The 25413-nt window shown below is 41.8% G+C and overlaps 2 protein-coding genes across 2 annotated transcripts in view; both read right to left on the reverse strand.

The window, feature by feature from the left end:
- Positions 1 to 2764, reverse strand: part of LOC127753470 (geraniol 8-hydroxylase-like) — a 35063-nt gene extending 32299 nt beyond the window's left edge. The window contains exon 1 of the mRNA XM_052278951.1: positions 1867 to 2764. Coding sequence (XP_052134911.1) covers positions 1867 to 2760 — 894 coding nt within the window. The 5' untranslated portion in view covers positions 2761 to 2764. The remainder of the gene's footprint in view (positions 1 to 1866) is intronic.
- Positions 2765 to 9572: 6808 nt separating this feature from the next.
- LOC127752685 (uncharacterized) lies at positions 9573 to 11822 on the reverse strand. Its single transcript, XM_052278087.1, has 3 exons — positions 11594 to 11822; positions 11030 to 11350; positions 9573 to 10918 (listed from the first exon to the last, which is right to left on the reverse strand). The coding sequence occupies exons 1-3, from the start codon at positions 11820 to 11822 to the stop codon at positions 9573 to 9575; spliced, it is 1896 nt and encodes a 631-aa protein (XP_052134047.1).
- Positions 11823 to 25413: the final 13591 nt, after the last annotated feature.

Genomic DNA, 25413 nt, shown 5'->3' on the forward strand with positions numbered 1-25413 from the left:
TGGGAGGAAATTTAGACTAAAGTGAGGAGAATTATGTATCCATACAAGGATGGGTTGTGAACTTCATCAAAACACTAGAGAATCAGCCAAAAATACCAAAGAATGGATAGAGGAGGACCAGGGGAGGACATGGGCCAAAGCCAAGGCCAGATGGGCCCAGCCCAGGTTCGGCTGAACCACCATCCTCACCGTTGGATGTGGGGTTTGGCGTAGATGTCCCAGATGCATCCTTGATGACGGTTGGAAGGCACTTCAGACATTTCCCCTTCGCCAACCGTCACACCTACCTCTATGTAAAGACATCACTCCCTCACTTCACTCACACACTTCCAAGCTTGAGCTGAATTATATGAGGCTCTATTGGACTATATTGTATACTAGAATAGGAAGAGAGTAGAGTAGAAGAAGTCAGAAGAATTTCGGAGTTGTCGGTAATCTTCTCTCATTTCTTTTATTCTGTTTTTACTCTGAATTCAATATAATATTCTTCCTCAGTAATTTAGATTTATCTCATGAGAATTATCTCTTGGTTAGTTCGTAAATAACATACGGGATCATTGTTCACTATAGTCCATTTATTTATAGTAATTGCTTTAGTTTTTGATTTGCACTAGCGTAGTTATTAATTGCGTAGATGCAGTGTCTAGGTAATTAATTTCCAGTGGTTGTTGCGTATCCCGCAGTACGTTTAAGGTAGGTATAGAGGTGGTGACAGCCCTCAAGAGCACTAAAGTCCTCCCTGTCCGGGTACGTAGTAGAGCGATATCTGGGAACAACGGATTGCTAGTGCCTGTAGTATTGCATTAGGATTAAAGTTAAGCTTTCCCTAGGCACTATTTCTCACTAGTAAATCCTCTCTATCCTGGCCTATCATCTGCTTGGTGTCCTTGGATGAACCGGAGGAAGATCTGACCACACACGTTCTCTTGGATTCGATACCCATTGGAATACTCCGTAGGGGAAGTGCTACATCGGTATATTCGTGCGCTTGCGGATTCTATCTATGATCGTAAGAATTACGAATAGCCATCCGCCTCCATGGCGGACAGCAGATGCGGCATCGGGAAGAGGACGCGGAGGACGAGAGGTCGTTCTCGCGTCAGCCGTGCCCGCCGCAGCACCCTCCCGGCTGCCCGCCACGCTCGCCTCCCCTCCCAACCGCGCCCCCTCCATGGCGCCTCCACGCCACCCGCCGCCATCTAGAGCCCACCTACCAGTCCCCTTCCTCGTTGCGCCCGCCCCCGCTTGCTTGGCACGCCTGACGACGCGCCGCTGCCCACCTCCCGCCTCGCGGGCCGCCATGCGCGTCAACCGCCCGCACGGCCGCGCCTGATGACGCGAGAGAGAGAGAGAGACGGAAAGAGGGGAAGAGGAAAAGGAGGAGGTGGGAGAGAATAATAGGTGGGCCCCACCATGTTTTTTAAAAAAAAATGCTGACTGGGTTGCCTCGTAGGACAAAACGGCCCTGGATTGGATCGAGGGGGGTAATTCGTTCGTTATTGAAAGTTGATGGTGAGTAATGTTTGGCTTTTCGAGTTTAGGGGGGAAATTTGGCTGACCTCAATAGTTTAGGGGGGTAATTCGTACTTTTTTCATAGCAAAATTGTTTTGGTATAGGTACCGGTTGCTAGTATTGGTGCCGGTTGGGAACCGGCTCCGGCACCTATGATGGTTTTTTTTTACTTGTGTGCATATATATTGTATCAATGTTGTTAATATTTTTCCTTTTTTTACTAGTATTTCAATGTATTTGAGACAAATGAGATATAACATCCTTGAGGTTTTAAAACAGTTTCGCGCGCCATTGAAGAAAAATCAAGGAATTAATGGAACCGACAGTAACAAGCATGCACGTGTACGTGTTACCGTGAACAGTGACCGGAGCGTGTCACGGTCCAGCCCGGCCGAGGGATTGTCCCGCGCCGCGACGTCGAGAAGCACGTCGAGGAAGTCACCCTTCCTGGCCTCGCCGGCGTCGCGCTCGCTCAGCCTCTCCTCCACCACCGCGTCGAACACCCGGTGGAGCCGCGCAAACAGGCCGGCCATCCGCCGCCGCCATCCCTGCAGGTCCGCCGCGGCGATCGCCGGGAAGAAGTCCGACACGTTCGGGCAACCGCCGGCCTCCATGATCTCCACGACCACCTCCTTGAACTCCATGGACTCGCCGTGGTCGTCCAGGCTGGTGAGGTTGCGGGAGAAGATCGTGCTCGAGAGGAGGTTCAGGCTCGTCGCGAACGCGACACGGCCGACGTCCACCGCCGCCGCGCCGCCCTCGCGCTCCGCCAGCCGGGCGACGTGGTCCACGAGCTCCTGCACCTTCTCGCGCCGGAGACGCCGGAGCGCGTCGAGCCGGTGCGGCGCGAACAGCTCCGCCGCCATGATCCTGCGGAGCGCGTGCCACCGCGGCGAGTTGGGCAGCCAGGCGACGGAGTTCGTGGCGTGGTCACCGGTGGCGTCGGGAACGGACCGGCTTGCGAAGGCGGCGTCGTGCCTCTGCAGGAACTCGCGGGCAACGTCCGGCGAGGAGACGACCACCGTGGTGACCGCGCCGAGGCGGAGCGACATGAGCGGGCCGTACATCTTGGCGAGGCCGGCGAGCGAGCGGTGTGGCTGGTCGCCGAGCAGGTGCAGGCTGCCGATGAGCGGCAGTGGGCGGGGTCCCGGCGGGAGGAGGCGGCGGGAGTGTGCAAGGAGGTCGAGGAGGTAGACGGAGAGGAGAGCGGCGAGAAGCCATGGCAACCATGGAAGAAAAGAAGCCATTTGTTATTATTTTTGGTTGGTGGGGTGACACACAATGCCGGCCGTTTTATGTATGTATGCGGCCTCGCGAGGGTGAGAGCTTGTTGTATTTTGCCAAATTATGTACATCATTCACTACCAGTAGCTGTCCAAGTGATTCTCCCTGTGAAATAGCTGTCAAAGTCGATGTCGACGTGTGCTGAATGGAACGTTCGGGAACGTATATATTATAGTGGATTTTTTTTCCTATTTATTACTGATCACAAAAAAGATTAATTATCCATTTTTTCCGGATATAAAGATATAAGTGGTGAAGTTAATTTGGATCTGTTTTTAATATTCGAATTTAATCCACCACCACATTTTTTTACATCACTATTAGACAGTCAACATATAACATACTAGACTTGTGTACCCACGAATAAGCCCATAACATACGCTCATAGGACCGCCACTTTTGTAATAATTACATGACACATGCGTGTTCATCACTAATTATATAACGTTATACTTACACACCCACGAATATGCCCCATTACACTACTACAAAACACCTAATAGGTGCAGGTTTGAATTTCCTATGTCCACGAGACGACGAATCCAGATGAAAACTGTGCTAAACTGGGCCTAACTAAAGCGTAAAGAACCTTTAGATTTAGCCCCGTCAATAATAATACATTTATTTTCGCATGGAAAAAATATGAAAACACTATTAAAATTAATTTCCTAGCCGTGCGCCCTCTCCCTCACTTTTCCTCCACTTCTCTCCCTCTCTCTCTCACTTTTCCTCCCTCCCTATCCATCTACTGGACACAGCAGCAGCGCTGACCACAACCAACGATGACGAAAGGGCCAGCCACAGCCGGCACTGGCGATGGAGGAGGCGGCGCGCGCAACCCCTCACCCTCCCTCTCTCTCTCCGGCAGAGAGGAGGGGCAGCGGCGGCGGCGTGGCCAGAGAGGGAGGGTGCCGATGGCGCGCGGAGGAGGCGACATGGCCCCCCCTTCCTCTCCCATATTTGGCTCCCCTCCCCTCCCAGATCTGGCAGAGAGAAGGGGTGGCAGCAGTTGCCGGAGGGGAGGGTGGCGGGGGTGCGGCTCCCCTCCTCTCCCTCTGCCTCTTGCCTCCCAGATCCGACAGAGGGGAGGGGCGGCGGCGGCAGCTCGGCTAGAGGGGGGAGGAGGGAGGGAGGTGTTGGCGGGGGCTCCCGGCGATGGCAGTGGCAGCGGCGGCACCCACCCATGGCGCAGCTTCCCTCCCTCCCTTCTGGATCTCTCCCTCCTAGATCCGACTAGTAGGGGGAGGGGGACGGAGGGCGGTTGCGGCGGCAGCGGCTCCCAACGGCTCCCCTCACCTCCCCTCTCTCCCTCTCCCTGCCAAAATCCTAACCTTAGATCCGGACAGAGGTACGAGGGCTACGGCGGCGTCGCAGCTGGAGACGGTAGGGCGAGCACGGGTGGGGTTGGTGGTGATTTTTTTTTGTTCGCCCAAAATATTTTCGCTGGCGTCTGGCTATAGCGCCTCCAAAAATGAAAATGCCGTCTATGAAATTGATTTTTACAGGTCTTTGCGTATTGGCGGGTCTTTCCCTCCCTGGAAAAATAATTTTTGGTCGACTGGGACAACGATTTTCCTAGTTGTGGGAGGGTGGCCGGCTCGTTGCAACCTCGAGCTCTCAACGCTGGGCTGGAGCAGGTTGTTGGCCGCTGTGGCGGCTGTTGCCGGGACTGTGGGGCGGTGGCTGTTGCTGGCATTGTCCAGGCAAAAGCAGAGAAACAGCCAGCAGATGGAGCAACAGCTGTAACTAGTTACAACCGCTGTGTTTTTTTCACATAATATCTTTCAAACGGATGTTAAACCATTGAATGCTTCACTGAGCTTTTTTCAATTTTCGTTTTATATAAGGTAAATTTTGCTACATGACATTGGGACTTTGCGGTTTTAGCTGTAGAACACCGTGCGAAGTGACTTTTGGGAAAAACACTGGCAAAAGTTGGATATTTGCTGGTGGACACCGTACCCATTAAAATAATAATTTTCGGTCTAAGAGGAGAAAGAAATCATGTAAAAGTTCTAAAATACACTTGACCCGCATGTCAGCTCTCTCATCTCTTTTCTCTCCATCCCCGCACCCCCTTCCTCCCCTGCGTTGGCCATGTCAGCGGCGCCTCGCCCTTGGTGCGGATTATGGCGGCGCCTTCGCGGATGCGGCGGAGCGCCTCGCCAAGGTCGGGGCAGCCGCAGACGAAGAGGACGCGGAAGTTGTGCCTCGCCGATGGCCTCCAAGATCCGGGCCTCCACAAAGTGCTCAATGCGGGCCTTGGCCATCACTGCGATGGTGACGACGCACTTGATGTCGTGGATGAGCACCGGGTCGGACATGTGGGCGACGCTGCCTGCGCGCGGATGTCGGCGAGGATGCGCTCCAGCGCCATGACCGCGCAGGTGCCAGCCTCCTCGGCGAGGCGTGCCTGCTCGGGTGTGACGGCGCTCGCCGCCATTGGAGGATGCCCATCCTGTGGATCTTGCTTGTGGCGAAGTGATTGGAGCGGCCTGGGCGGCGCGATTCACGACGAGGATGGTGCGGCAAGGTGGTGGCTGACACAAGGACGACATGGGCGTCGGTCGTGGTGGCGGACTGCATGGGCGACGGAATGGTCTTCGGGCGGCGTGGTGAGGGCGGCAAGGACGACGGCCGACGCGATTCGCGCAAGGACGGCGTGGGTAGGCCGACGCTGGTAGGGCTTGGTCATCGGTATGTCCTTGGTGTGCAGCGAGTGGCAAGGGAGCAGTTGTGAGAGGACGAGGTGGCATCTGTGGCTGGCAAGGACGGCGTGCTCGGCTTGGTCCGCTAGGAATAGCGACGCGTCATCTTGGCAGCTGCCGGTGGTAGAGCGAGGATGGAGATGGCATCATCAGCATGGATGCGGACGGGGTGCCAGGGTGGCAAGGACAGCGCAGCGCCGCCGGCAGGGCCACGGCACGGGAGGAAGGGGTGCGGGGATAGAGAGGAAAGAGATGAGAGAGCCGACATGTGGGCCCAAGAGTATTTTAGAACTTTTACACAATTTCTCTCACCTCTTCAACCAAAAATTATTATTTTAATAGGTGCGATGTCCACCAGCAAATATTTAATTTTTGCCAGTGTTGCTTCGTGCGGTGTCGTACAGATCGTAAAGTCACGATATCCTGTAGCAAAATTTGCTTTTATATAAACTATGAAGAGTTGAAGACTATTGTTCTACTAGAGTCAATTCTTCAGGGCTTCATGGGTTTGACTCCATTGTAGCAGGACAGTTTAGTTTAAAGCAAAAATAAACATTTTAGAAATTTAGCAATGCCAAATTTTTGGTAAGTCAACAGCGTTACCAAGTTTTGGTAGGATGTGTTAAATGTGATATTGCCAAAATTTCCTAAGCTAAATATTTGGTAATAAACTAAATGTATATGCATGTTTATTAATTTTGTGAAACAATGATTGGTTTAAAATGCCACCAATCGAAACATGCCAGGCTGCGTTCCATCTACACTTGTGCAGTTAGATTTTTTTAGTGTACATAAAACGAGAAAACTTATTAGCACATTGTTAATTAAGTATTAATAATTATAATTTTTTAAAATAGATTTGTTTGAATTTTTTAAACAACTTCTATATAGACTTTTTTTTAAAAAAAAATACATCATGTAACAATTTGAAAATCGTGCTATAGGAAAACGAGAAAGTTGAAGTTTAGGGTTGAAGAAAAAAACTGGGTCTGAGCGTGGATCCGTCACTGCTCACCTCCCAGCATCAGGAGGGTTTCTTCCACTTTTTCTACACCTTATATTTCTCTTTACCTCTCTTGTCCTCTTTGGTTCCTCACCTGTCGCTCTTGTGCCCAATTGTAGTAAGCTGGCGACCGAGAGGTTGGAGATCACGGGCTTACTAGTACCACTGATTGTTAATTATTTCCGACGTACTCCAATCGTGTCATTGTTCGGCCTTGGTCTCTTTTAGCAAGCAGCCAAACAAATGTCTTTTTCTAAACATGAGAAACATGTGACAGAAATGAGTCAGTTTTCTTTCGGTACATTAAAATTAGTGTAGATGAGATGATGAATCGACGTGTTGTGTTGGTCGATACGATTACGTGGGATACGTAGTTATAAGATAAAATAAATAAATGCAACTCTTAAAATTTGTATGGCTGGTATACCCCAGATACACTAGGACATAAACCAATGATGCCAACTTGTGGCATTCTAGAGGGCCCTTCTAATGGGCGATCGATCGCCCAGCGATCTGGGCGATCAGTTCGCCCCCCTCCCCCCTCCCCCTATACTCCTCCCTCTTCTTCCTTTTTCCTCCTCCCCTTCTTCTCTTCCTATTACAGTACACCACACAATATTTTTTAAAAAAACAAAAAGTTAGAAAAATTTATGTATAGAAATACTATATATAAAAAATTTGAATTCAAATTCAAATTTGAATCGGGTATGTAAACTTTTGACTTATAAACTTTGGGTCTATAACTTTAGGTGTATAAACTTTAGATGTATAGAAATACTGTATATAGAAAATATTTGAATTCAAATTTAAATTTGAGTCAGATATAATTCAAATTCAAATTTGAAATAGGTATGTAAACTTTTGACTTATAAACTTTAGGTGTATAAACTTTAGGTGTATAAACTTTAGATGTATAGAAATACTATATATAAAAAAATATTTGAATTCAAATTTAAATTTGAATCAGATATATAAACTTTTGACTTATAAACTTTTGGTCTCTAAACTTTAGATGTGTAAACTTGATGTGTATAAACTTTAGGTGTATAAATTTACTAAAATAGGAAAGTAATGCGGTGCCAAAAAAGGAAACCATGTGGAGGGGTGGAGGGAAGGAGGGGGGAGGGGATCGATTGCTACCCCATCCCCATAGCGATCGATCGCCCATCAGCATTCCCAATTTTAGAAGCTTAATTTCACTTTTCAACTGGCATTGTTCGGAATGCCATGTTTTAGAGAGCGTGACATGTCAAACTTTTGCCGAGAAGTTAGAAAGTCTCTGCATTTATGTATATTATATATATAAATCATAGGTTCCTGAAATTGGGGAGAAGTTTGGAGAAAGTTGATAGGTTCCTGAAATTGGGGAGAAGTTTGGAGAAAGTTGATAGTTTGGAAAAAAAGTTAGGAGTTTATGTGAGTAGGAAAGTTTTGGATGTGATGTGATGTGATGGAAAGTTAGGAGTTTGAGAAAGTTTGGTGTGAACTAAACATGTCTTACTTATAGACAAACTAGATTTGCATTTGATGTATTACCCTGACACTACTATAGAAAGGGTAAAAGGTGCTGGTTCAGAAACCCTAATAGGTGCTGGTTTTCCTTACCGGCACAAAGGAGGCGGCACTGATGATACTTGTCATCGGTGCCGGTTCTAGGAAATAGGTGCCGGTTTTAAACTCAAAACCGGCACCTATATGGTCCTAATAGGTGCCGGTTCTAAAGCAAAATGCCACGTGGCTGTCAAATAGGTGCCAGTTTTAAACTTAAAACCGGCACCTATATGGTCCTAATAGGTGCCGGTTCTCAAGCAAAATGCCATGTGGCTGTCAAATAGGTGCTGGTTTTAAACTCAAAACCGGCACCTATATGGTCCTAATAGGTGCCGGTTCTCAAGCAAAATGCCATGTGGCTGTCAAATAGGTGCCGGTTTTAAACCGGCACCTATATGGTCCTAATAGGTGCCAGTTTAAGCCAAATTGCCACGTGATTGTTAAATAGGTACTGGTTTTTGAGGTCGAAACCGGCACCTATTTGTTGGGTCAAAAAAAAATTGCAGCCCACATCCATACAGCACATTCCACATTCCACAATCACAATCACAATCACAATCACAATCACAATCACAATCCACAATCCACAATTCAATTCACAATTCACAATTCACAATTCACAATTCACAATTACAATGCACATTCCACATTCCACATTCCACATTCACATTTCACATTCACAATCACAATTCACAACCTTTCACTTTCACTTTCACTTTCACATTCACTTTCACATTCATAACAACAAATAAAAACCTACAAGCCATTCATCACAACATATAAAAACCTACAAGCCTAAGTCAAAATTCGTAAATCCAAAAATTCCTATCTTTAAATCCTAAACATTTGCATATATATCCTAACTCAAAATATACCTAGTTTAAAATTCCTAAGTCAAAAGATTGTAAGTCTAAAATTTTTAAGTACAACATGACGTGGCCTCACGAGTGATGGGTCCTTGATATAGAATATTTGTTTAATGGACTTTGCGAGCACGAATGGTTCATCTTTGTAGCTAACATCATTCAGGTCAACGATGATCGTTCCATGCTTGTCAATCTTCAAACCCCTTGGAATTTTGACCCATTTGCATTGGAATAGAGGGACTTTGAGGGCTCCATAATCTAACTCCCAGATTGACTGTATGAAACCGTAATAAGTCTGCTTGTTGCCACCGTCATCGTAGGCGTCGATGCGCACGCCACTGTTTTTGATTTGTACTCTTGTTGTCCTGGGCCTTGGTGTAAAAGGTATACCCGTTCATATCATAGCCCTAGTACGTGTGGATTGTGTTGGATGGCCCCCGAGATAAAGAAAAAAGGGCACCATCGATGTCTGCAGTTGTCAGGTACTCCATCAACCATTTCCCAAATTGAAGTTTATGCATCTTCGCAAGCCATGCTGCTCCTTTCCTGGGATTGTCTCTAAGGAGTACATCCAAGTGCATGTCCACGTACGGAGCCACCAAAGCTGACTGTCGTAACACTGCAAAATGGGTTTGTCTTATGGTTTGTCAATCAGGGGCAAAAATTCTCCTGTGACCTAATGTTCCCTTTCCAAGCATCCTGCCCTCGTGACGGGACAGAGGAACACCGATAGGTTGTAGATCCATGTAATCTATACAGAATTCGACCACCTCCTCTGTTGCATAACCCTCGACGATGCTGCCTTTGGGTCTCGATCTATTCCTGACATATTTCTTTATGATGCCCATAAACCTCTCGAAAGCCCACATGCTATGCAGATATGCTGGACCTATGATCTTTACTTGTTCCACAAGATGAACAATCAGATGCACCATGATATTGAAGAAAGAGAGAGGGAACAACATCTCCAGCTGGCAAAGGTTGAGAATCGCGTCCTCCTGAAGCTTGCCCAATGAAGCCGGATCGATAACCTTTTGGTTTATCGCTTTGAAGAACTGGCACAACTTGATGATTGGGTCTCGGACGTTTTCTGGAAGGATAGCCCTGATTACGACCGGTAGCAGCTGCGTCATAAGAACATGGCAGTCATGTGACTTCATTCCAACCAACCTCTTATCTTTCATGCTAACTAGTCTCTTAATGTTCGCACAGTAACAGGATGGGACTTTGACACCCCGCAGGCATTCCAACATACTCGTTTTTTCTGCAGCACTAAAAGTGTAGCATGCCGGAGGTAGGTAGTAGCGGCCATTTCCTCTGTCCTGAGGATGCAGCTCTTTCCTGATGCCCATGTCTTCGAGATCTTTCCGTGCTTGCAAAGTGTCTTTCATCTTGCCAGGTGTGTTCAACAATACCCCGAGCACGCCTTCGCACACATTCTTCTCCACGTGCATCACATCAATCGCATGACGAATATCCAGGTCTTCCCAATATGGCAAATCCCAAAAGACAGACTTCTTTTTGAATAGAGGGGTCTCACCGCTCGATGTGGATGCACATGTGCTTCCGCTCCCTTTACCGAATACAACTCTGAGATCCTTCACCTCCGCCAAGATCTCACTTCCGGTTCTGAAAATTGGACGTCCATCCATTTCCACCGTCCCATCAAAAGCATTTTTATTTCGGCGGTACGGGTGATCCTGCCTGAGGAACCTCCGATGGCGCATGTACATGGTCTTCCGACAGTGATTCAGCCACTTGCCTCCTGTTTGGGCCATGCACCTTACACATGCTTTCATGCCCTTCACCGTTTGGCCCGACGTGTTTCCAAGTGCTGGGTAGTCTGTTATTGTCCCTAACAAAATAGCCCGACATGTGAAGTGTTCTCGCTTGTACGCATGCCACATCCGCATGCCTTCCGTCCATAGTGTACGAAGATCCTCTACCAGCGGCTTGAAGTACACATCGATATCGTTGCCAGGTTGTGTAGGCCCTTGAATCAGAAGTGGCATCATGATGTACTTACCCTTCAAACAGAGCTAGGAAGGGAGATTTTAGATAATTACAGCCACTGGCCATGTGCTATGACGACTGCTCATGTTACCAAACGGGTTCATGCCATCAGTGCTTAGTGCAATCCTCACATTTCTGATGTCGTGAGAAAACTCTTTTTGGTACTTCCTGTCTATCTTTCTCCACTGAGACCCATCAGCTGGGTGTCGTATCATTCCATCTTTTTTACGCTCTTCGTGGTGCCAACGCATCAGCTTGGCATGCTTTTTGTTTGCATACATACGTTCCAAACGGGGGATGATTGGAAAATACCAAACGACCTTCACCGGCACTCTTTTCTTATTTCCACCCTCATCATCCCCGTCTCCACACTTATAGCGGGAAGCCTTGCATATCGGGCATTGCTCCAAATCTGCAAATTCACCCCGATACAAAATGCAATCATTTAGACAAGCGTGAATTTTCTGTATGTCAAGACCAAGGGGGCATATAACTTTTTTGGCTTGGTATGTTGATCCTGGCAAGACATTGTCCGTAGGAAGAATTTCTTTCAAGAGCTCTAGCAACTCAGTGAAGCTCTTATCAGACCATCCGTTGCTTGCCTTTAGGTGAAGCAGCGATAGGACCACTTGGAGCTTGCTGTGCTCCGCCTTACATCCATTGTAAATTGGAGTTTTGGAGTCCTTCACCATGGTTGTGAACTTGTGATATTCCCTATCATCAGTGTCAAATCTCTCCCCGTCGCGCAGCATCTGATCTAGATTTGGTTCACCGTGATCGACACATGTTTGGTCCTCCTTCTTGTAGCCGACATCTGCATCATGCCCGTGACAGTTGCCGGCACTTCCCTCCCCTTGATCCTCCTCGCCAAGGAAGTTGTCCATAAAACCCCTTGTAAGGAGATGTGAATGGACCCGCTGAGCTGGAAGTTGTCTGTCTTTCTTGCAATCATGGCATGGACACCAAATATATTCTAGTGCATCGACTGAGTTTGTGCTGGTGGCCGCGGCAACGAGAGCCGTTACTCCCCTGAAATACTCCACAGAGTCACGATCCGCTGTAGTTATCCATTCTAGATCCATTATATCCAATGGGTACCTGTGATTATTATCGTTTATTACAAACCGTGAAGGAAAAAAACAATGAAGATTTCATAATTTACAAGCACATTAGAGTAAAAACAACGAGGAATGACCATTTTACCCTACGATAAAATTGAGGTTTTTGCACACACCCACGTCACCTTAACTAGATAGTCATGGCTAACGAAAAGATAAAAAAAATTCTATTTTTCGTCAATGCGAAAAATTATTTGGCTAATGTGAAACATTAACGATGATGGCATAGATTGAAAAAACCATTAATTCAAATTTAGCATAGCACCCGAGAATAGATCTACGAATGACTTATGGATCCATACAAATTAATGACTAGTGCATTTACATGTATTACCACATGGCAATTCAATTCAACGAGCGGGTGTGAATCGGGGTGAGAAATAATGAATATTTACCTTGTAGGCTTCAATCTTCAACCAAAACCCAAGAAAAATCGAGCAAAACCGCTTCCACCTCCTCTAGCGGATCGATGGGCACCCCTAACATAAATTTGAGATAAATCAAGCTATCAATGGATATTGCTATCAATGGATATTTTCGTGGCCTTAACATAGTTTGACAACCATTAATTTGAGTAACGGCCATGACGTAGGTGGAAGAAAACATTAACACAAATTTAGCATTTCATCCAACAGTAGACACAAAAAAGATAAAAAGAATTATTCCTAAAAACAACACCCATATCGTATTTTACATGCATACGCACAAGACAATTCAAATCAACAATGAAGAGTTAAACGGAGGGAGAAATAATGAATATTTACCTTTAGGCTTCAATCTTTAACCAAATACCACAAAAAAATAGAGCAAAACCTCCTCCCCTTCTTGCTCAATCAGCTCGAGTGGCAAGGGATGGAGTATAAGTACTGCTGTCGGAACAAAGGTGCCGGTTCTAGACCCAAAACCGGCATCTTTGTCTTCCCAAACCGGCACCTTTATGTAGGGCATGAAAAGCCCTATTGGAAGAAAGGTGCCGATTATAGACAAAAAACCGGCACCTTTTTGTGGGGCATGAAAAGCACTATTAGAACAAAGGTGCCGGTTCTAGACCTAAACCGGCACCTTTGTATTCCCACCGGCACCTTTGTGTAGGGCATGAAAAGTGCTATTAGAAGAAAGGTGCCGGTTCTAGACCAAAAACCGGCACCTTTGTCTTGTCATACAAAAAACTGACACCTATGTGTGGGGCCCACCAACGGCTAGTGCGGGAGGGAGAATATTAAAGGTGCCGGTTTTGGATCGAGAACCGGCACCTTTGACTTGTAATACCAAGAACCGGCACCTTTGTGTAGGGCACACCGTCGGACATGAAAAACACTAATGAAACAAAGGTGCCGGTTTTGGGTTGAGAACCGACACCTTTGTCTCAAAACCGGCACCTATTTGTGGGGCCCGCCAACGGCTAGTGTGGGAGGGAGAAAATTAAAGGTGCCGGTTTTGGGTCTAGAACCGGCACCTTTCTCGGACACAGGTTTTAGGTGTCGGTTTTATTTAAAAAGCGGCACCTATTTAGAGATAAAGGTGCCGGTTTTTGAATATGTGGTGCGTGGGGATGGACTCATGGGCGGGGAAGGCATTATAGGTGCCGGTTTTTGGTGTGCTGGCACCTATAGTGGCGACACCTATTTGCCTTTTTTAGTAGTGTGAGTAAATTATATTGGTGGTACACCAACTTATAAGTAGGTGTAATCTAGGAAAAACTTGTAAAACACTCATTCTGCTACATGAACTTACGTACATAGTGCGTATGAATCAAGCTCAAAATAGTTCACCATGCATGGCTAATCTTGCTGAGGTGAACATTGATTAGGACGCCACACGCATACTGACAAGGGGCATTACGCATGTTCTATTGAAAAATAACTATATGTAGGATTTCTATTTTATCTTTTCTGTATTTGTGTCCCTTATATTTCCTTTTATAGACATATTTATATTTATATGTACAATAGACGTACACTATGGATTGCTGAACAAGTATTTATATACGTGGCATCCTAATAAATATCAAAGTCAGCAAAATCTGCCATGTTGTGCTATTTTGGTCTTTATTCGTATGCGCTACGCACGTTTATACAACTAAATAAACGTTTTAGAAGTTTATGTAATAAATTTCATTCGTGTATCACTGGCTTCATTTACCTTTATTGGTCAAGTTTGGAGGACTCAGCCAGTTCTACCAGATACAGCAAATTGAGCTGAAGGCTGAGGAGAAGAAAGAAAAAGAGGCCAGCCTTGCTCACATTGGGCATGTGGGCTTTATTTGGTCACAGACGGAATAAGAGTTGGACTGTAATTAAGCCCAACATCGGGAATAAGAGAGGAACACACTGCAGCTTGATTACAAACGAGAGAAATATCAGCCCAAATGCTTTTCGATACCGACATTTTTCTATCCTATTAATGTTTGGAACTCCAAGTTCCTAACACCCCTTCCTTTTCCGCGCCACGCTTTTCAAACTGTTAAATTGTGTGTTTTTTTAAAAGTTTATATATGAAAGTTGCTTAAAAAATCATATTGATCCATTTTTGAAAAAAATAGTAAATACTTAATTAATCACGTGCTAATGGATTGCTCTGTTTTCCGTGCGTACTATTTGGGTTGGGAACCAGCATATGCGAACACAGCCAAGTAGACCTTCCAATACTTGTCCATAGTAGAAAAGTTTATTTATTGAGTACATATCACAAAACCTTCTTTACATCCATCCATCCATCCATCCATCCATCCATCTATCTATCTTTTTTTAAACCTAAGAACTTTGTTCCACTGTTATAATTAGAAGAAGAGAATTGACCCAGTTTATAAGAAAAATCGAGCACGAAAACCATACATCCGTACGGTTAATTACAGGAAAACCGGCTAAAACCCATCGCTACACAACTAACAACGATGGCGGAGCCCAAACACAGGACGTCGACGCCAAACTAAACACAAAAGCGACACAACAGCTCCCACATTGCAGAAGAGGTGTTATCGTTGCCGAGCTAGCCGCCCAAGCGACCCATCTATCCATCTATATACTAATTGGACACCATCTATCTATACCTATATTAATTGGGCACTTTTTAGGAGCTCTCACATTAATTAGAAAGATCTGGCCATCTATTAGATTAGTTGTATAATTAGAAGCGTAGATTAAAACAATTTCAACGTGATAAAAGGATTCCACATCGTGGGTCCTGGGCCAAACTGAAAAGCCTCTTTAACTATGTGGGCCCTTTTCAATGTCTACTGACTGCAGCACTCAGGGAAAATTAAATAACCATCGGTTTATCTCCAAGCACACCATCGATGGTTTATCTCTAAGCGAATTAATTGATCAGATGGGATCATTGGAACACATGGGAGCAAGCGAGAACGAGATGGAATCTGCCATCGAAGGGATCCGCTGCATACATGACCAGCTAGAACTGTTTTATTTTTTCGCTATCAAGATTAAGTTTCCGTCGGAGATGACACCGATCAGGACTCATCCGAACTCAGATACGTATCAACATGATTCACAAGAAAGGTTCGCTTCCACCTCTCTATCATGGCATCTGTAATAGAGGCATGTAGCTTTCTTACTCTGATCTCAAGCTGCACTCAAGCTGCAGCTCGATTTGGTTTCCTCCCACTAGATCAGATGCAGAGCAAGATAAGTGGTGCCGGACTATCCTCGCCAATTGCATGCTCCGCTACCACAAGGTGTGCATGTAAAGGCCCATCCCAACGAGTGCAACCCCACAAGTCTGGTGTGAATTTTGTAATCAAATTAAACACAATCGATTTATGATTTTGTTGAAATAATTAATGAATTGTTTGTTGATCCTTTGCCCATAGAATGTGCTATTTAATATTCTATCGACCTAGCAGGTTCTGTTTCTGATTTTGATTCATGATCTATATTTTTTCTGATGACAACCTATGAACTAAATATTTAATTTAATTTTCAAATGTTATGTCTATATGTCCGGTCTACACGTACACAGTAGAAATACTAGCTGATTTTTTGCATATTGAATGTGCTTATTTTTGCCTGTTGGATGAGGTCTCTGTTCCCAACAGGCAACGGCAAAACTCCCAGAGTAAAAAAAGAGTTGTCTAATGATGATTTTGTGTAGATAACATAGATTGATCTATGTTTTCCAAATGCACTCTATGAACTAATATGTAGTTTTCCATGTGTCATGTCGTATAGCTTACTGTTGATGTTCTTTTAATTTGTTTAGACTAGAAAAATGCCCGTGCATTGCAATGGGTCAATGCTATTTTAATCTTATTATTGTTATACGGTTTAGTTAGGGTAAAATTCTATGTGGGAATTCGCTTGGATTTTTTTTAAAAAATCATGAGCTGCATTAGGAGTCCGACTTTATCTCAAGTTAGCATACATAGTTTTTTTTAAAAGAGATTTCTTATTATACTCTTTTTTATATTTTCAAAAGCAAACGAGCTTAAAATCTAACTCAAACATGGAACTGTATTTCTAAAAGCAAACGATCTTAAAACCAACTGGATGATGTACCAGAATATTGGCAAAAACATCTTTAATTTTTATAATAGTAGAGATTTTGGTCAATTTAATACATGGTTACATTGACAAATATAACTTAACAGTCTTTTTTTTATAACTGCAGTGGCATGTGACATGCATCAACCGTGGAAAGGAAACATGGAAAGTCAAAGTCAGTGTAATAGAACTCTGGGATGCCATAAATCCCAACGTCAACAAAATTATTAGCCCTCAACATGACACAGATTGATGAAGAGTTATACATTCCTTTCACAAATAATGTTGATATTTATTTATGTCTTAGCATCACTTATATTTTTATAGACAAATAAATATGCAAATAAATATTTCAATTTAAATTTAATAAAAACACCATTTGAGATTTAATAATTCCAGTTTTAAAATTAATAAATATGAAATTGTTCACATCTTCATATGAAATTCCAATTAAGATGCCGAACATTTTTTTATACTAGCCGATTATATTAGCCATCGGATAGCTCAAAAAGATTTAACTCGACCGTCGATTGCATAAAAATTCTATGTTAAATAAATATGCTATCCAAAAAATCATGGACAATTTAATCTATTGGTAGTTTATGATTAATATGATTAATCAATATTAATTCTAAGGGTCCCTTTGAATCGCATGAATGGAAAAATAGAGGAATATAAAAAAAAACAAAGGATTGTGATAAGAATGCAATTGCAAAATAGTTGATTGCAAAATATAGGAAAAACAGAGAAATGACCATTTGATTGGACCGCAGGAAAAACGCAGGAATCGGATGATAGAGACAGATTCAAAGGAAAGCTTCTAAAGAGGTTAGAGCTCTTACTAAGTTTTCTCCAAAATCTCTACCGGATTAATCAATCCATAGGTATTCCAAAGGATATGATAGGATTCAATCCTTTGTTTCAAAGGCTTTCATAGAAAATTTTCCACAGAATTGAAACTCTCCGAAATTCCTTTGTTTTTCTTCCAAATCAAAGGGGCCTAAGTGAATTGTAGGCAATGTTATTGTTCTTATAATGCAATATAAGCCGCAATGTTAGTTTTTTACAAAATTTAAGCCACACTAATTTTAGAAAATACATTTAATACATAATCTAAGCGGCATTTATGATATCAACAACAGTAACCCGTGCAACGCACGGGTTGACGGCTAGTATCTATACTAATTGGCCACTATCTTCGAGCTCTCATGGTAACTAGAAACATTTGTCCGTTAATTTAATAGATCATACTATAGCAACCGTAGATGAAAGAAAACAACCCTTAGCTAATATTGTGGGCCATGTAAAAGCCCCTCAAATATTTGGGAGATACATCTAATTAAAACAACGATAATCGACTACCTTTTTCTATCTGCAATACGAGAAACCAATAGGGATTGAACACCGCGCGCAAAACCACAGGAGATGCTCCAGGTTTGCCCTTCATACTCCATCCCGATCAGCTATTTGGTATTTGAGTGTATATATTTTTTTGTTTTGTCAATCAATCTTGATTTCTCACGGCATCATCAAATGGTTGCATGTGTACATGACTCTGGAAAAAACAGCAGGAGATGCCTTCATGAATTCCGATTGGCCAATGCATGGAACCTGGAGATCCTAAATTTGCAGGTCAGGTATATTTTTTTCACAATCAAGATTATTAATTTATTTTATTTATCAAACAGATTGGTTTATAATTTGATTAATTGTTCCACATTGAAACCACACTACCAGGAGTAAATTAGCTAACTAATTCGGGTGATGACACAATAATCCACAAGAAAGGTTCATTTGCATCTAACTAAGAAGATCCATGATTGTGTTGCAACTGCTGGATTCACATAGGTATTCCGTATAATTTCCTTGCACCTACGAAGAAACATACTCCGATTCTATGAGCTCATCCAAAAATTAGAAAAGAATCACACGGGCCCAAATCAATTTTGTATCAAGTAAAACACTCCAAAAGGAAAACATATGGAGTCAATAGTTTTTTTTACTTTATTCTAATGCAAGACATCAAAGTATATAAACTCAGAAACATATAACCTCTAACTTTCAGAATTAGTAAATTAAATACAAAACTAAATTGGGATGGGGACAAATAGTAGTGATTAATTCTTAAATTTCAATTATCAAATCACTCAAATCTATAATTGAAACTCCAAACCAAGTACGATTTGATATGCATTAGTTTCAAAATTACTAAATTAACTGAGATTTTAAATATAGTAGTGTTAATGGCAAAATTTGTTAAGCCCAGAGTAATCATAGGTTTAGGGTTAGTATCGGTTTTAAAGTCCTAGAATCGACCATGGAAACTATCAATCGCCAACAGTTGTATTCTTGATTGATTCGGGTAAAGATCAATTAAAGGAAACTTATCTAGAAAAGTCTGAGATCAAGGAGGATGCGAAATGACAGTTTATCTATTAATTGGGCAGGTTTTAGTTTCTTTTTATCTTAAGGAAAGTGTGTTTAGTGTCCGATAAGGACTTTATGTTTTTCTTTCATCTTTAGGAAAGTTTCTTTCTTGTCCTACAAGGACTAGTATCTACCCATGGGCAGTTTTGCTATAAATCTGTCGTCAAATTTTTTACTTAAAATTTGACGTTTTTTCAACCTACCGATTAGCACCTGATTAGGGCAAGGCACTTATAACCAAGCGAGGTATTGTACGCATCTTTTTTTAGCTTTGCCACTGTATAGAACGAAAGTGATTGAACGATAATACTACTTTAATACGGGTGAGAGATCTCTCGTGATGTTTATTTCGTATGATTAGCAGTGTTTTAAAAGTTACATACAAGTTACATTGAAATTACATACAAGTTACACTATAATTATACTGTAGTTATATGTAAGTTACAATGTAATTATACTGTAATTGTATAAAGTTACAGTCCTATATAACTAAAATTACATTTGTAAATTTAGTTGATATGACATGTAAGTGTACTGTAATTTTGATAAAAATGTTGTGTAATTAAATATGCATTCGTTATTTTCTATAAAATATAAAATTACACTCCTATATAACTAAAATTACATTTGTAAATTCAGTTGATATGACATGTGAGTATTTAAAATATAAAATTACAGTCCTATATAACTAAAATTACATATGTAAATTTAGTTGATATGACATATAAGTGTACTGTAATTTTGATAAAGATGTTGAATAAGTAAATTTGTATTAGTTATTTTATTTTGTAGTCTGTTGGATATAAATCTAAGTGTAGAAAAAATCTGGATGATTTCTTGTTAAAAATCACCCGACAAATGTATAAGCAGTTCCACCCATGTGTAGAAATATATACATCCGGGGTCAATGTAATTTATCTCTCGATCAATACTACTCTCGGCGCACTGCCACCCTCTTTTCTGAGGTTTTACTTATCAACCAGAGGAATTTGGTACCTGATGCGGGGCTGCATCAGTTCAGTTTCATATCCGACGAAGGGGTAAGTCCTGCGTTTCGTCGGCCCTGGTGATACTATCGGCTATATTGGTGTTGTTCAAGGCTGCATCACTCCGATCTCTTGGATCGCTCTGGTTTGTTTGATATATTTGTCTACCTTATATCTCAATTCTATCTCTAATTACATTGTATTTAGAGATGTATCGGTTTAATTCGGACTGTCTTGGTTAAGTCTGATCTTCCGTCTTAACCGATATATCTCTACAATCACAATGCTGTTATAAATAGATTTCTTATATCCATCACATTAGACAGATCTATCGGCTCATCGAGTATTAGACTATCATTTATAATCTCGTGCTGCATCGGTTAGGTCCTACCTACTAAATTATTGTTGATAATATAAATCTTGTTAAGCCGATAGGTTCATGCTAGTGTTTTATCGGGATGCTAGCCGATAAGTTTTCTAGACGTTGCATCGGCTTACAAAGATTACTTACAAGTTAGATTTTGCCGATTGCAACAAGGTTTCACTGTTTATCTAAATCGATTGAATTTTATGACATCGGACATTTAGCCAATGTGTGCTTTTAACTATCGGATCGATACTTATCCTATCATATTATTATTAGCCGAGTGATTTCTATTGGATTATAATATTGTTATATTTTATTATCATCAGCCGATTGTCTATATATATTTATCTACAATGGATATATAGCCGATTGCTCAAAACCCTATCAACATCGGCTGGAATCGGCATCGGCTAATATCGGCTATCGGCTGAAATTACTCCATCGGCTTGTCAGCCGATCGGCTGTTTTATCTGTTGTTTACATATCTTGTCTGTTGCAAGATCAAACTAACTGGCACGCCCGCATCTCATCAACATCTTATACCTGCACTGGAGTTAAGCAGATCTCCCAGGCTATTGTGTGTTTTTCTTTTCATCAACAAGTAGCACTCGCATTTATTAATAATCAATTTTAGAAATAGCAAATTATGAAAAGGCTAAAATGGATATTACAATCTATTCCTTTTTTTTGGAATTATTAATACATGGAAAAACTATTGTTGGATTTGATACCTTATACAGCTCAGTATTTATTAATTACAAATTTTCGCACCATTAAATCATGAGCTATAATTGATACTCCAAACTGAGTACAGTTTGGTACTTATTTATTCTGATTTTTTGGATTACAAATCGCAAAGCTAACATTGATGTTCTGAAAAAAATATAACTCGATAGTTATTGATTGTGAACTTCAAAGTTATTAAATTATGAATAAGTAATAACTTAAACTCCATACGGAGTATCGTCCAAAAAAGCTAAAATTCAGACCTCAAAATGAATATAACTTAATATTTAGTAATTATATATTGAAAAAATATTATATCATGAAAAGAAGACTTTAAACTAACTACAATACGGTACCTATTAATTCTATATATGTGTATTAATTAAGATAAAATACAGAATTGAGACATGGACATGAGTACATATCGTTACTTAATATTTGTAAATTTTAAAACTATTAGATTAATAAATTGAAATTAATAAGAATTAGGATGTACAATATATAAATAGTTCTTTTGAAATTATGACCAAACATATTTTATCCACGTAACTAAAATAAAACTTAACATGGTGTTGGTTCTAAATCACATGTAGCGTGTGCTATCAATATTAATATCCCGTGCAACCCACGACTCGATGGCTAGTACGCATAATTGGGCTTGAAATTCTCTATCGCTCAGCTAGGGCCTCCAAATTCAAAGCGGATGGATCAACAATACACTACAATACACTGTACGTGCACCATAGGCTCAGGCTCATGTACAAATACAATCTCAAATTCTCAATGTCCCCCAATTGGACACACAAGTCCGCCTCATTTTCTGCGTGCACCCACTGTTCAATAGGTAGTCGAGGTTACTAATTGGCCATTGAAATTGGTAACTTAGCCCCATAAATAACCCAGTCTAAAATTCGCTCATATGGAGATTTAAACTCAGGACCTTGGGGTACTACTCGGGTCACTAGAACCACTAGGCTACATGCCCTATCGTTTTGGATACACACGCTACCCCTCAAATTGTTTTGCAAGGTCCAGTCACTAGAGCTCGCGCCCGACAATTAAATTTACTGATGAGCTCGTTCCTAAGTACTTCTTTATGTGCTTTTGAGGATAGATTGCTACCTAATTATTTAATCACGATTATGAACCATGGAGAGAACCATGGAGAGAACCATGGAGCACATGAAAAGAAGCTAGGAGATGAATAAGATCGTCATAGACGTTCAAATCAAGATGGAGGTCCAACTCATATCAAGTTCGAGTCCACCTTAGGCTCTAGAGGCATATTCCACACTAAATTCGTTGCCACACTGTATTTGCACTCCGATTTCTACGTTCAACATATTATGAGTCTGCCATTTAACCATCTATATTATTTTGAAGCTCTAGATAATTGGAAGAGGGTTTAACAAGGTGGCTCTTGTGAATAACCGTGCTAGGATCGAGATTGAACAACCGTGCTGTTTGGCCGTTTGATGACCCTCTAGGCATTAAAGCACTTGTTACTGATTATTATAAAATCACCATTTCCTTGCAGAAAAAAATTCTGAGAAAAAATATAACGGATAGCATGGTAGGCGCATAGCATGTTAGGCAATGATCTCAGGATCAGAATTCAGACATATATATGTTATTCGGCCATGAAGAAACTATCTTAATTATTAATTTCCCGGCCCCATCTCGTCCTGAAAAATTATTGATTTTTATTTGTGCATTTGGGCAAATTTTTTTCCTATAAAATGTTATAATTGTAGTAGTTAATGCTAGTAGATATTGCAATGCTTTCTTATCGTATCTTTGCAAATAGATATACTTGGACCACTTGGATCAACATCAATCATCATTTCAAGCACATTGGCTTGATTGTCTAATCTATTCGTCTTGCTCAAGACATTTGAACCACCGTTTTGTGATCTAAAAGATAGATGAGGTGTCGCCTTACCCCGTAATCGCAATTCGCACAAGTTTTCGCCAGCAAAACCCTTGATTACCCAAACCAGGATATTTTGGGATAGATTGCGGGGTCCTGATTTCACGTGGAACATTCATACATACATATACATATATATATATACATATATATGTACATATATATGTACATATATATGTATATATATATATATATGAAAATGGTTCTATACACCTGGGAGTACGTGCACCTGCCACCGTTCATCAGTAATGAGGCACACGATCAACCCTGTTACCAGATCCACTCAACAGACCCGTTTCGTTTTTATAAAAAAAAAATCACCTAATGCTTAACTATCCCGCACTAATCGGTCCTGAGCAAATAATATAAATCCTCGGCTGCCATCCTAACCACTTAACCAGCGACGGCAATAGCTCGCTCTCTCCGCAATATTCGGATCGACCGCTAGCTACCGGAGAGTCAAAGCGGACGGCATGATCCATTGGCGATTGATGAGCAACCATGCACGGTGCTGGCGGCATCCATCGGTGATTTGTTGGGATGCGGTGAGATCCATTTGCAGCAACATGGCAATCATGGCGTTCCTAGGCAGTGCCCTAGCGGCGACGATATCAGTCATCGATTCGTCGTCTCGTCCTATGTAGGCGCTGTGCGGTGACGCTGTCCACACGGAGGCAGCGGTGGCCTGGCTGCACCTCGGCGCGACGCTACTACTCCTCACCACCGGTGTGGACGAAGAACGACGGTTGGCCGGAGGTGCAGGATCATCCGATCATGCAATCGGGGTTTCTTCGCCAAGCCCGGTTGACACATAAATCCATGCGCCGTGCAGGGAAATGAGGCCGTAACCACTCTGTTCTACTCCTTATTCATCCTGCCAAGGTATTATCTTTCCATTTTTCTCTTCCTGCAGATCGAGGATTCCCTTTCTTATTAGATCTGTACTTGAATGTAATCCCCATTCACCCTCTTTCCATGAGTAGGCCTGCTAGTATTTTAAAAAAAATTATTTGATAACCCAGCGTATTATTTAGTCTTCTGAAGAATGATGAAGCTCCTAATTAACTAGTTCTTTGCTTTGCTCCGTACAGATGCATGACAAATACACCATGGATGGTGGCCAACACCGGGCAGTATATTCGCATGGTTGCATGGATTAGCTGATGTAGATGTAGAAAATGTGGATATGGCAGTATGAAAATTCTGTCCAAAGCAGTTTGTGCAGGTCGAAAATTGGGTATACTGTACATTCATTTTTTCTTCTTTTTCAGAATGGCTAAATGTATGAATCCATATACTGCCTGGATTATTGCAAATTCTCTTGGGATCGGACTATGCTTCAAGTTAATCTAAATTGAGGAAATAACTTTCTATATATTCTTTAAAATTTCATGTTCACTCCTGAAATCGGAGAATATAATTTGTGAAAGAAATCAGTATATAGATCAGTACACTCGTTCAAAGAAGAGTAGTACAAACTTGTTTAGAAAAGAAATCGGGATATACTCGTCCCAAGAAATTAAATTTAGTATATAGTCAGTTCCAGGAAAAAATCATTAAGTACATCAGTACTCATTGAAATTACAGTAGTATATACTGATATTCACCTTAAAAAACAGTACATACTGTTACTAACATAAAAAAAGGTACATAAAAAAGGTATATACTGCTCTACTAATTTAAAAAGGGTACATACCGCTACTAAATTTTTTAAAAGTTACATACTACTTCTAACTTAAAAAGGTATATACTGCTCTACTAATTCAAAAAGGTATATACCATTACTAACTTAAAAAAGTATATACTTAACTTTAAAAAGGTACATACTGTACCTAAAAGAAATCAAGTACAAACATACTGGATATTACAATAAAAAGGTATGTACTCCAGCAAAAAAATTCTAGTACATGTTAGATCATAAAAAAAAAACAGTATATACTGGATCCTGAAAAAGAAAAGGTATATACTCCTTCAACCTTGGTTCTCGTACTTACGTACCGAAATGCATGGATGAATTATTGACTAGATACGGATGCACATCAGCTAATTTCATGTGCCTTCGTTGCCCATGCATGCGGGAAAAAAATTTTGAATTTTGTTTTTCAAACTAGCTCATCGGTTACCTATTGGATTATCCACTAGAGAGGAGGGAGTACTGGGCTATTTGATTGGCTCCCAAAGGTTGCCATGCCAAATCTTAGGCATGCCACAATTTCTTAGTATAGTGTTTGGTTGATTGCCACCATTGTGTGATGCCTCACTTTGCTAGTCATTGGACCTACACGTCATAGACTCAAATTCTTGCCAAACTTAGCCACACTTGTGGCTAACTAATTGCTAGCCTCACTTTGTGTGGCATGACACATTTGTGGCAAAGTGAGGTGTGGTAAACTTAGCCATCAACCAAACAACCCCGTCATACACC

The sequence above is a fragment of the Oryza glaberrima genome, chromosome 10 (assembly GCF_000147395.1).
Source record: "Oryza glaberrima chromosome 10, OglaRS2, whole genome shotgun sequence".
Classification (NCBI taxonomy): domain Eukaryota; kingdom Viridiplantae; phylum Streptophyta; class Magnoliopsida; order Poales; family Poaceae; genus Oryza; species Oryza glaberrima.

Coding starts and splice junctions, on each gene's coding strand:
- LOC127752685 (XM_052278087.1), bottom strand. CDS start 11,822: ATGGACAACTTCCTTGGCGAGGAGGATCAAGGGGAGGGAAGTGCCGGC. Junction 11,351..11,593: donor AACTCCAATTTACAATGGAT/GTAAGGCGGAGC, acceptor GTGAATTTGCAG/ATTTGGAGCAATGCCCGATA. Junction 10,919..11,029: donor TGATGGCATGAACCCGTTTG/GTAACATGAGCA, acceptor TTCTGATTCAAG/GGCCTACACAACCTGGCAAC.